Genomic DNA, 13074 nt, shown 5'->3' on the forward strand with positions numbered 1-13074 from the left:
GTCGAGGTCATGAGTTTAGGAGGTGCTGTCGAAGGAGCCATGGTGAGTTGCTGTGGTGCATCTTCTGGATGGTACACACTGTTGCTATTCTGTGCCAGAGGTAGAGAGAATGAATATTTAAGGTGGTTGATGGGGTGTCAATCAAGCGGGCTGCTTTATCCTGAATGGTGTCAAGCTTCTTGAATGTTTTAATCCCACTTTAAAGCACACTACTTAGAGAGAAGTAATTTCAAAATCTTTTCTATGGAAAGAGGCTAAAAACATACAATATAGAGAGCTCGAACTGAATGGCCTACCGTTGTGTTCTAATTCTCTTCATCTTCCTGATGCGAATAACAAATTTGATTAATTCTGGCTAAGGAAGCATTGGTTTGTGTTGAAGTTATCTACTTAACTGAAGAAAGAAAATCAAATACTCATTTTACCTCAACTTGACTTATTGCTACCTTTCGGACCCACATTCTACAAGAGGAAAAGGAGTAAAGATGTAGATATTAGATGTCAAGAAATGCAGAATTATTAGTGGGGGAATAAAGTGTAAAATTACCTATAACTATAAATGAAAATGAATATACAAGTACAAATTAAAGGATACAATATATACACAGCAAATTATTGAGAAAGAATTTTCTATTTTAGTGACAAAATGAAATGTCATTCCTGCTGCTCACTGTTCAATTCTGTGACTGAACTTTGCTCTTTGTGATTGAATGTTGTGTCTATAATCACCAACTGATATACAAAGACAAAATCAATTCAACATATAGCGATGAACTGCAGCGGAGTGCATTAATACAATGGCATCAGAACTGTAGAATCATTCTCTTTATTGGTACAAATATATACAGAAAGAAATGCCCTCTACACAGGAACTCTAACTTACAGTGAGCAATATATGCCACTAGTAGACGTAATGATTAATTCATTTCAGATGTAAAAGTGGGTAGATAAACAGATCATCAGTTAGCCTAATAATTAACATAAAAATAAACTTCCCTGTTCCAACAGTCCATTAGCATGAAACTGCTAAAAGTTACACCCCACATGATGGACCCACCATCCCCACATAGTCTTGCTCATTGTGCTTATGGCAATGTTTGTGAAAACAGATTTAATAATCTGAAATGGACTATTTGTACACCCGGGGGGACAAAAGATGCCCTGCTAGAGGATTACAAATCCTTATTCAAGCTCCTCTTTTTATTTATAATAAATTATACAAATGTATTTATTTAGTGTGCTCAGTATCATTACTTTGTTCAATTGCATACAGGATTACATCTTGCGTGCACATCTGACACATACACACACAAGCACACAGGATTACATCCGTAAACTTGCTACCCATTGTATAGAAGCTGATCCTAAAAAGTTTCCAGTTTGGTTGCTTGGTTTACAATGTCTTTATACAAGGCATGTATTCCACATAGCTGCTTTACAGAATTCCAGTACATGAGGAAAAACTGCCAATATTTGCAGCCATGGTAGCAAAAAATAAAAAAAAAGGAATATCAGCTTGTCAGAGGTGGGAAGCAGGGAAGAATGAAGGGAAGAGATCAGAATCACAGGAATAAAAGTAAAATATTGTGCATGCAGCAATTAAATGTAATAAGCAATCTTTTAAAGAATCAAGGTTTTTAAAAATTGATTATTTTGAAAGCCAGGAATCTAAAATGTCATTTTCCAGTTTTTATATAAAGTATTAATTTGATGGTTGGCTGGTGAATAGAAACATCTCAGATCATCATTACACCCTGATTGCTTGTATCACTGTGTGCTCTTGTGCTGCGCAACCTCCCGACCCAAAACCTCTATACAAATATGTAGTCTTTGTCTCCTTCCTCTCCAGAATCGCTGGACTTGCTGCCATTCTTCCCCTCCGTTTTCGAATGCTGCCGCTCCCTCTTGGATATTTTCTCCTTCCCTCGTGACTCCTGATCCTCAGCGAATCGGCCTGGTTTGCTCTCTTCGGAGCGCGGGCTTTGCCTGGAACTCGTTTCCGACATGGAACTTTGGCGTACTGGTGATTTTTAATAATAACGAAGAAGAGGTTACTTTAAAATACATCAAAACAGGGAGACCAGAATACACAACAGATGCATGGAGTCACAAACGGTTCATGAGAACATGTTCAGAACATTGAGTTTTACACTGAAACGTAGAATCCATAGAATTCCTATGGTGCAGAAGGAGGCCATTCGGCCCATTGGTTCTGCACTGATTCTCTGAAAGATCACTCTACCTAGGCCCACTACCCGCCCTATCCCTGTAACACCACACATTGATAATGGTAAATCCACCTAAACTGCGCACCTTTGGTTCAGACTTCGTCTGAAAGACAGAGGTGGTTGAAGTTTTGAAGTATATTGTTGCCCAACTATTCAATGCAAAAACCAAAAGTTCAAATGTTGAAGAGACTATGTGTTAAGCCAACCCAAACCTGTAATTTTTCCACGATCACGCAGTCTACAATGCACTTCAGCTCGATACTCATGACAACACATTTCTCCAGATGGAAACCAAAAGGTAACTATTCTAGTTACTCTGCAACTGTTTATTCACTCATGTGTTATAATGGCCAAAAGTAATGAGAATATGTAATTAAACATTTGGGGTGGGATTCTCTGTCCCGCCACACCAGTTTTCTGATGTGGCCCGCCCCCACCAACAGCGGGATTCGCCCTCCCTCCTGCCAGCCGGTCAATGGGATTTTCCATTGTGAGCAGCCCCACTCCATCGGGAAATCCTTGGGCAGGGGTGTTCTGCCGGCGCAAGGGAGAATCCAGACAGCGGAGAATCCAGCCTGTGATTTATTTCTCTCAATTATAAACAGGTCATTTAGCCATCAGAAGGGCTGGAGCAGACACGTGCTCCAAAGTGATTGCCACTAGGTGGAGTAAGTCAGCAGCTACAGATATTTCTGACACATCTCGTTCCACTTAAAAAATACCATATTTACACTTGTAGCTTGCCTCCTGTAAGCTAATGAAAGTGGAAGATGCTAGTGTGTCATGGTATGAACCTGCCTCCTAGGAACGAGAGAGTTCTGGTAACTTCATAATGGCAGTTACTTCTCATTCTTCAAATATGAATTGCAATAATATGCCAAGACTGTGAAACAAGTGTGCCAGTCAGGGAACAATGAAAACTTAAGCAATGTCAATCAAAAAGTACATGTGTCCTCTTCAAAATTCCAAATGCTGAAAACACAAAGCGTCTGCAACAGAAAATGACAGTCTGGATAGAAACATTCATTTTGAAGGAAGCTCCTGAATGAAGGACCAATACCCAAAATATTAACCTAGGTTCTTTCTTTGTTAAAATGCCGGTAGTTCCGCTGTGTATTGTCCACATCTGCTGCTTCTATTTTTTTTGAATCATAGTCCAGTAATTGAATTATTTTAAATGTATCAGAGACACCAAACGGGTTTTGTTCCTTGATGCTATTTCATATTTGCTCTGAGCCCATGACGATCCTGGCCTTGTCTGCATGTACAGTAAGCTACAATTGTATCATCCAGTAAACAGGGGTTAATTTGACATCATTGCTAATGGATTTAATCTTATGTCAAGCATTTGCTTTCAACATTTACTAAAGTTTGTTATTGTTGCAACATTGCTATTCTGCTACATTTTTTGATGTCAACGATGTGTAATTTAGTTTTTTTGTTGGACTCCTCTCTAACATGCTATAACTTTAATTATGTTCTGAAAATTCAAAAATAAGTTACAAAAAAGGCTGATTTGAACAAATCTGTGCCAAAATAAGATGCACTAATTTTTAAAAAAATACTTTATTTGGTGTGGCTACGCCATCTTAAAAGGCAAAACTGTTGGACCACAAAGTTTATAGACAATCGGTCGGTCTGAGGTGGCTCCATTTTAGTATCTGGATGAGTTTATGAACTTTAAAGTAGTATCACTTATGCACTTGTTTGAAAAATTATAATAGCATAATGTATTGTCTGAAGAACCAACATGCCTTATCTTCATGACAGCTGCCTTATGAATTAAAACAGAACTCAAAACTAATTGGAGATTTGTGCAATTTCTACCTCTGAAACATTTAGGAACATAGGAACAGTAGTGGCCAATCCTCAAGCCTGACTGCCATTCGACTAGATCATGACTGCTTGGAATCTCAGTTCCATTTACTCACCTTGGCTCCACATCCCTATTCACTCTTGTCTAACAAAACATTTAGATTAAACATCTCATCGAAAACACTTCCAAATGATCTTTTAGAACACTTGTACAAACACACTGATCTTCATTCTTTACTTTTAAGGTCTTCAGTTCATGTGATTCCAATTTCTCACTAAAATCAATGATTTCTGTAACCGTTTCAATGCATTGTCACGAACTGTAACCGGAAGTAACAGAGTATTGGCAATACAATAAATCTTTATTTTTCTTTGGTTGAGGTTTAAGTTCCATCTACAATCAGGGATCCACTAGGGGAGTCAAATGATTCTGTTTAAAACCCTACTCCAGGACTGAAACAGATAAATCAATAATTGAAAAGTTGCAGCACAGAAGGAGGCCATTTGGCCCATCTTGTCCTTGCCAGCCGAAGGACACCCAGGTGCCTTATCTAATCCCACCTTCCTGCACTCGGTCCATAGCCCTGTAGCTTAGAGCACTTAAGGTGCAGATCCAGGTAAATTTATAAAAAGTTTAGGATCTCTGTCTCCACCAATTTAGTGTAGCGAATTCCAGACTCCCGCTACCCTCAAAAAGGTTCCCCCTCATGTCCCCTCTACACCTTCCAGCACTTATCTTGAATCTACATCCCCATGTTCTAGAATCTCCACCAAGGGAAACAATTTTATCCTGCGCACTCTATCTCTACCCCTCATAATTTTGGATCGATTTATTTGCCTTGGGTAGGGCCCTATTGGCGGGGGTGGGGGACATGGGGTACTCGGCGATTATAATCTTTGACCATGTTCCGCACTGGGTGGATCTGCAGGTTAGTATGGATAGCAAGCAGCGCCCGCAATAGAGGTTGGATGTAGGGCTATTGGCGGACGAAGCGGTCTGCGAGACATTGAAGAAGTGTATGCTGAATTACCTGCAGGTAAATGCTATGCGGGAGGTTTCAGCAGCGGTGGTCTGGGAAGCGCTGAAGGCGGTGGTGAGAGGGGAGCTGATCTCGATCCAGGCTCACAGGGACAGGACGGATAGGGCAGAAATGGACCGACTGGTAACAGAGATTCTTCGAGTTGATAGGAGATATGTGGAGGCTCCAGAGGCAGGGCTCTTAAGGGAACGCCGGAGGCTACAGGCGGAATTTGGTTTGTTAACCACCGGGAGGGCAGTGGAGCAGCTCAGAAAGGCGAAGGGGGCGATTTACGAGCATGGTGAGAAGGACAGCAGGGTGCTTGCACAGCAGCTCAGAAAGATCACTCTGACTTTCCCAGCAAAGTTAGAATTGGTGATGTTCGCTGATGATTGCTCAATTTTTAAGCTCCATTCCCAACTCCTCAGACACTGAAGCAGTCCGCGTCCATATACAGCAAGATCAGGACAATAGTCAAGTATGGGCTGATAAATGACAAGTAACATCCACTGCACAAAGTGCCAGGCAATGAACATCTCCAACAAGGAGAATCTAACGATCTTGCCATGACAATTAATGGCATTACCATCGCTGAATCTCCCACTATCTATAGCCCCAGAGTTACCACTGACCAGAAACTGAACTGCACCTGCCATATCAGTATAAAAACAGGTCAAAGGCTGGGAATTCTGCGGCAGCAACTCATCCCCTGGCTCTCCAAAGATGGTCCACCATCTACAAGGTATAATGGCATACTCTCCACTTGCCTGGATGTGTGCAGCTCCAATAGCACTCAAGAAGCTCAACACCATCCAGCCCGACTTGACTGGCACCCCATTCACCACTTTAATCATTCACTCTCTCCACCACTGATGCAAAAGTGGCAGCAGTGTGCCCCATCTACAAGATGCACTGCAGTAACTCGCCAAGGCTCTTTCCAAACCCACAATCTAGAATAACAAGAGTAACAGAACACCACCACCTCCAAGTTCCCCTCCAGGTCACTCATCATCCTGACATGGAAATACATCGCCGTTCCTTCATTGTTGCTGGTCAAAATCTTGGAACTCCCTCCCTAATAGCACAGTGGGTGTACCTCCACCTCAGTGACTACAGACGTTCAAGAAGGAGGCTCACCACTACTTTCTCAAGGGGCAATTAGGAATGGGCAATAATTGCTGTCATAGCCAGCGATGCCCACATCTTGTGAATGAATACATTAAAAAAAATCTCTCTCCAACCTCAGATGACGTGATCAGTTGCTAGCACTGGTAGCAATGGGAGAAAAGGAACAGATAGTATGAAGTGGCCTGCCCATATCTATATGTAGAGGTTGAAAATACAAGAATTAAAATGTTTTTTTCAAATGGATCGTAACTTTGGAGATGAACGAACAACTTGTTCAGATCATTCTTTACAGTTATTTCAATCCTGAGCTTCAAAATTATTTTAAAAATTTGACATTTGGCTTTCCTGAAGACCCAGATGAGCTTAGCCGGTTAGCAGCAAGTCTTACAGATCAGAGCCCCAGTTTGTCCTGAGTTGGCTGGTTTTATTCAGAGTTAGTGGGCATGCCGCAGTTGATCTCAGATGATTCAAACTGGGCAGCAGGAATTCAGCCATAATTCCCGTTCTAGATCACTAGCGAATGAACCTGACCTAGTGTTTGAACATGTTGAGGTTGAGTGAGGAATTGATGCCTCGCCTTTCACTCTTCTGCAATTGAATATTTTCTTGATATGCATCTTCAAGAGTCACACATGGATACAACCACGGGGTCAAAGCTTGCCGAGTTGGCATGGAACCATAACCCAGCAAGGAATCAATTAATTAAGGTTTGTTTTTGTTAAGTAACAATATCAATGGATATGAAGCGAAGGCAGGTACATAGAGCTAAGGTATAGATTAGCCATGATCTAGTTGTCTGGTAGAGCAGGTTTAAGGGTCTACTCCTGTTCCTATAAGAGGAATGAAAATCAGCAAGTAATGAACAAATTCCAGCAAATCATCACAATCTGAGCAAAATTAAAAACTTAAGGATCAGATTAATTAACGTGAACACGTGACTGTGACTCCAAGAAGTGACCAACCAGTACTTTAGCCTCTTCTGAGCAAGGAATTGTGTACGGTCACTGTAGACTTCATTAAATGTTACCCAAGCTCTTTACATTCTCAAAGGTGAAATGTTCCAAGGCTAAAGAAGACGAAAGGTTTATACACATAAGGAAAGGCGGGGAAGGTGCAAACCAAAGTGGCAGCAAATTAAACAGCTCTATTCCCAAACTGATTAAACATATCGTGCAGTGAGTTCATTAATCAGCTTGAATTAATATATTCAGGAAATCCAGCACACAGTGGTGATCACAAAGAAAAATGAATGAAATGAAGGCTTTATTATGGCACACAAATGCTAGTGGTAAGGTTTGTGGCTGACATAACACCTTGGTGGAGTCCGAAATCTTTTGTTCAACCAAAAATCAAATAAAGCCATCATCACCACAGTAGGAACTAACGTCAAAGTAAAGCTTTCGTAACTGTAGCATCCCTATCCCTGCTTCTTTTGGAATCTTAGGTTTAACACAAAATAAACTTATTTTCTTTAATCATACCAAATGTTTTTTAAAAATGCTAATTTTATCCAAATTCAACAGACATCTTGGAATTCTCAGCACTTCGGGGATCTGGGTGGAGGGTGTTGCATGCAACAGTCCCATACAGTGGTACACGGGCTCCTAATTCCCTGCCTTTTCTGTGGCCTTGTGGAGTCCGTGGGCCTTGCGTATCCAAGTTGTTTTAGGCTGCATCCTTTTTTTTGAAAAATCCTTTATTACACTTTTGTTTGCACTTCAACTCCACACTTCTGATCGATGGGCATTTGGTGTGGCAAGGGGCAGGGAGGGAGGACTTCTCATGTACCTGCTTCCAGGCCTGGCCAAACTCGCCATAAACAGGTCCAGGCAACGGGTGACCGAGAGGCTCACCCAACCCAATTGTCTGCTTCTCTACTGCAGCTATATTTGCGGCTGGGTGTCCCTGGAGAGGGAGCTTGCCGTGTCCATGGGCATCATTGAGGCCCTCTGTGCCTGGTGAGGTCTGGGGTGCTTTATCGACCCTTTTAATCATATTTTAGTTTTAAGTTTTAAGTTTGACTTGCTCTTTGTTTTTGTTTAAGGCAGTGCCCCTTTAAGTTTGGTCTTCAGTTTAATTAATTTAGTTTAACTGTTTTCATCAAAATAGTTGGAATCCTCAACACATAAATACCACAGGTTGCTTGATTCTGAAAACAGACATGAGACAGGGAATGAGATACTACAGCTTTCAGTTACAAGATCTGCCTCCAAGCATAAAAATGGCACCAGCAAATTTATAGCAATCCAATAACAAAAATGTTTTCACAGTCCTTGCCACTCATGAACAGATGGTATATAATCCAGTTTTACTGTCTTTGCTAAACTGGACTCCTTCATTGCACTGAATCAAAAGCAACAACCTAAATGCCTTAAAGTCATTGTACAGTCACCCAGATTGGTTTGTTCCAGACTTGCTGTCTGTTGGGTGACCAAGATGCAAGTCGAAAGTCGTGGAAGGTGTATCGTTTTTGAGAGAGAATTAACAGTTTTTAGTATCCAAAGACAGATATATGCTTCTTCAGCATATACGCTCATATTTTCTGGTTTGCACTTTGCATCCATGCTACACGAGTTCAACCCATGCCTTTACTAGGTTTTCAAAGTGAAAATCCACTAGCCCAAATCTAGTAACACAATTAGGCACTATAGGTAAGAGCTCCGTAATTTTTATTCCATATATGTACTTGTTACGAGTTTGTATGGATGTCTTTAAATAAATTGTATACTTGCTGGTGCCAACTTCACCCACCACCACTCCAGGAAGGCAAAAATTCTGACCAGTTATTGGCTGTGATTTCTTGCGCTCAATCTCGCTTGCATCATTCACTGCACCAGTTGATGATTGCCTCAGTGTTCTTTTGACACGTGCTCCATTTTTTGCCATTTCAGAATCATGTTCTGTGTCAGCTCTACTATCAAGTCCAAATAGCTCTACCAGGGAAAAAGGGCACTTTTTAATCTTTACTTCATACACACATTCAACGCATAATGGAGCAGCACAAAACAAACCCGAAGAAGGTATTCATTAACCTTTGGCTCACTAAGTCTTCTTGCATGTCCAGAAGTTCTCCATTTAAGAAAGTATAAAGGTGAATTGTTGGCTTCTTGTTTTGAATTTTGAACATAAATTTAAATGCACAGAATTAGATTTTACTCTAGCATTCTGAAAATTTATCTTTCCAGTTTGCCACCTGTAATACAATTAAGCTTTCCGTCTCAATGAGAGATATACAACTGCCTTGCTTCTCGACATCAGTGTTCAATGATGACATCCAACTATTTTTTCTCATCTCACTACTTAAATATTGTTCCAAAACTTTAAAACAATGTAGGGACATTTGTGTAGAAGACTGACACCTATGAATTAGAATGTTTTGACATTTATTTAATGCATTAAATTTTGCTGATGCAAAGTAGGTTTTTAGTGATCTCAAAAGGTCCTAGTGCAGAAATGATGGACTTCATTACTGACTTTGTGTCTTTTATAAATTTACTTCTGCTTCAGCTTATGGAGACAAACAAATGGAAATACACGATGAAAGACACATTTTGTGACTATTCTCATTGCCTGTTCCAAGTATGTTAAAGGCATGCAAGGTGGTTACACATTGTAGTGGTTCGCACAATTGCAATTGTGAAAAAGGTATGCATGATTGACAAGGATAGAATTAAACATAAATGCAAGGAAGCTTCATTTGTATATTAAACCTTTTTATAACAGTCTTGCTATTGTACGCCACTAGTTTACAACTCTTCAAGCCAACAAGTAGTGGAACCCCACCAATCTCCAATCAGTATCTTTTAGAACAAGCTAGTGGATTTTTGAGAAATTGCAGAAGTATGTTTTTTAAAAAAAAAGTTCTCTTTACATAAACATGTCTTAACATTCATAAACTCAGAAAGCTGAGAGTTCTTCTCCCAATGTAGTGGTAGAATATCTGGTCTGGTTCGTTTGGAATACGGGTATGGTGATAGACCCACTCAGAGAGGTTGAAGAGGTAACGGTCTGCTGTACTGCTCACTTGCACTTCAGTCGAGCATCCAAAGCTGTCCTCCCTCCCCTCTAACTTCAGAATTTCCACAAGTCTCCCTTGCCTTCCGTTAAGTAGTGTCAGCCTACCTTCATGTGAAGATGACCAGCTGCTGGGCCCACTGAAAGGAGGACTGCTTTGTCCATCTTTATCCGATGGCATTCGCCTTAGAGCAGGTGGGACCAGAGCAATTTTGGGGGAAGTGTGACCGGATGATGACTCTGGACTTTCGTCTATAAAAAAAGAGTAAAAAAAGGCATCACTTTTGTTAATGTTGCTTTTCCTTAAATAAGTCGCAGTGTTTTGAGACAAACTATCATTGTATATCTAGTGATCTCAATGAGCTCTTTTCAACAGATTATGGGTCAAATTTATGAAGGGATTAAATAGTTACTTTCCTCCCCTCTGAGTAGCACAAATCTTAATCCAAATATTACTAAAAACATCATATTTTCATTAAGATGAATTGAACATCAACACTAACTGATGAAGTATGGATGCTTTTGTTTTAAGCTATCAAACTGGATGAACAAACATCACATATTTCTGGATAAGTATGAATGTAAATGTAAAATATATACAAATTTAAACAATGAGTTTTTAAAGCTCTTACGTATCCCTCTGATGGAGACCAATTACTGTATAAGTAATCCATCAAATCTAGTATGTTCTTTGCCGCAGCCACAAAGAGAATGAATCAGAGGTGGCACACATTGACTTTGTATAATTGTGCAAGAGGTTTATTTACAAGATGCTGCTCAAACTGGGTACAAAGGTGAACTCCACAAAGCCTGCGAAACGCTCCAATGATGTCATCGTATAACATGTGACATTACACCAGCCAATGGTGTTACTCTGATACATAAGACCCCTCCCTCTTTAATCCTTTAGTGTCCCCGGCATTTTTACTTAATCAAACACTATCACAGATCCAACATATTATGCCATAACTGACATCATGTCATGGATGGATATGTACATTAGTAAGACACTCCCTTGGGTGGACGTCAGTCTCGTTTTTGCTGAACACTACGTTCAGGAACTTGGCTCTTTGGGGTGCTAGGGGTGTCTACCTGTACACTGGTCAGTGCTACATCTGGTGAAACCAACTCAGGAATTGTCTCTGGTCGTGTGGATGACTCTGTCGTAACAGATTCTGTAATTTTGGCAGTTGTAGTTCTCAAGTCTGACATGATGCTGTCCATAATAATAATAATAATAATAATTGCTTATTGTCACACGTAGGCTTCAATGAAGTTACTGTGAAAAGCCCCTAGTCGCCACATTCAGGCGCCTGTTTGGTGAGGCCAGTACGGGAATTGAACCCACGCTCCTGGCCTTGTTCTGCATTACAAGCCAGCTGTTTAGCCCACTGTGCGAAACCAGCCCCATGCTCTCTGTGAGGTAGATATCTGGTACAGGTTCTGTACATTTGCTACATGCAGACAATAATTGGTCAGCAAGGCTACCCCAAATTCGTTTATCATCAATTTGCACAGTATATGAAATCACTTGCGGAGGGGCTGGAGGGGTCGGATCTGACAACCTACGTGGCCACGATGCTGAACTCGCTGGTGGGGGCAGGATCTTTCCATCTGCCCCTGGAGCTGGAGGGAGCCTACAGGGTACTGGCCAGGAGGCCTAAGGAGAACGAACCCCCGCGTGCGGTGCTGGTGAGGTTCCACCGGTTCAGTGATCAGGAGTGTGTGCTGCGCTGGGCCAAGAAGGTGAAGAGCAGCAATTGGGAGAATGGGGTAGTACGGATCTACCAGGATTGGAGTGCGGAGGTGGCTAAGCGGCGGTCCGGATTTAATCGGACGAAAGAGGTGCTCTACAAGAAGAAGATAAAGTTTGGAATGTTGCAGCCTGTGCGCCTGTGGGTAACTTATTCGGACCGGCATTATTACTTTGATTCCCCGGAGGAGGCGTGGGCCTTCGTGCGGACGGAGAAACTGGACTCGAACTAGGGGTTGGGGGTTGCGGGGTCGGTTGTAATGCTTTATTGTTGGTTTCTGCTGTTGCTGTGTTCACTTTTTTTGTACTTTTGTAATTTTGATATGGTTATCTATTGGGGTGTTGTTCTGTTTTTTTGTTGTTGGGGGGCATTGTTTAAGTTCTGTATCTTGCGGGGAGGGTCGGGGGGGTTTGTTGTATTCTATGTCGGGTTGGGGGTATGGAGTGGGGCTGGTATTTGGGAGCTGCGTCAGAAGGGTGCGGTGGGGCAGTGTGAAAGCGCAGGATTTCCTCTGGTTTCCCACGTTGCGGGGCTGGGGGGTGGAGACGATGACCGGGGGGGGGGGGGGCTTAACTGGTTCTTCCCCGTGCTGGAGCGGTGCCTGGAGGAGGGATAGATTGGGGGATGATCCCACTTTGGGAGGGGTCGGGTTATTGGCGGGAGTTTCCGGGGTCAGCAGAAGTTAGCTGACACACGGAAGTACAATGGAGGGCGGTTCGCGGCTAGGAGGGTTCCTAGCCCTGGGGGGGGGGGGAAAGAAAGGGAGGGGGGGGGGGGGGGAGGGGAATACCAGGTTGCTGCTGGCAGGGTCAGGAAGGAGCTGGGGTGGGCCGGGGGGACAGAGGAGGTGAGGTGTTGTCACTGTGGGGACTGGGTCGGGCGGGGGGTGCTGGCCTGGGGCGGGCAGTCGACGGGCTATGGCTAGTCGACGGGGGAGGGGGAAGGGACGCCCTCTGATCCGGTTGGTCACCTGGAATGCGAGAGGATTTAATGGGCCGGTGAAGCGGTCAAGGGTACTTGCTCATCTGAGGGGGCTAAAGGCAGATGTGGCAATGCTTCAGGAGACCCACCTGAAGGTGGTGGACCAGGTCCGTCTGAGGAAGAGGTGGGTGGGGC

The 13074-nt window shown here is 42.4% G+C and overlaps 1 protein-coding gene across 7 annotated transcripts in view; it reads right to left on the minus strand.

Annotated features, from left to right (window-relative positions):
* Positions 1–809: 809 nt before the first annotated feature.
* The window catches only part of LOC119965968 (F-actin-uncapping protein LRRC16A-like), a 458632-nt gene continuing 446367 nt past the window's right edge, over positions 810–13074 (minus strand). For 4 of the 7 annotated variants that reach the window (XM_038797016.1, XM_038797019.1, XM_038797017.1 and 1 more), the window contains 3 exons: positions 10313–10456; positions 8923–9123; positions 810–2020 (listed from right to left, as the gene is read on the minus strand). In XM_038797016.1, the coding sequence (XP_038652944.1) occupies positions 1812–2020; positions 8923–9123; positions 10313–10456 (554 nt within the window). In that variant the 3' untranslated portion in view covers positions 810–1811. The remainder of the gene's footprint in view (positions 2021–8922; positions 9124–10312; positions 10457–13074) is intronic. The other 3 variants (XM_038797020.1, XM_038797022.1, XM_038797021.1) reach the window with 2 other exon arrangements.

This window comes from Scyliorhinus canicula, chromosome 5, assembly GCF_902713615.1.
Source record: "Scyliorhinus canicula chromosome 5, sScyCan1.1, whole genome shotgun sequence".
NCBI classification, from domain to species: domain Eukaryota; kingdom Metazoa; phylum Chordata; class Chondrichthyes; order Carcharhiniformes; family Scyliorhinidae; genus Scyliorhinus; species Scyliorhinus canicula.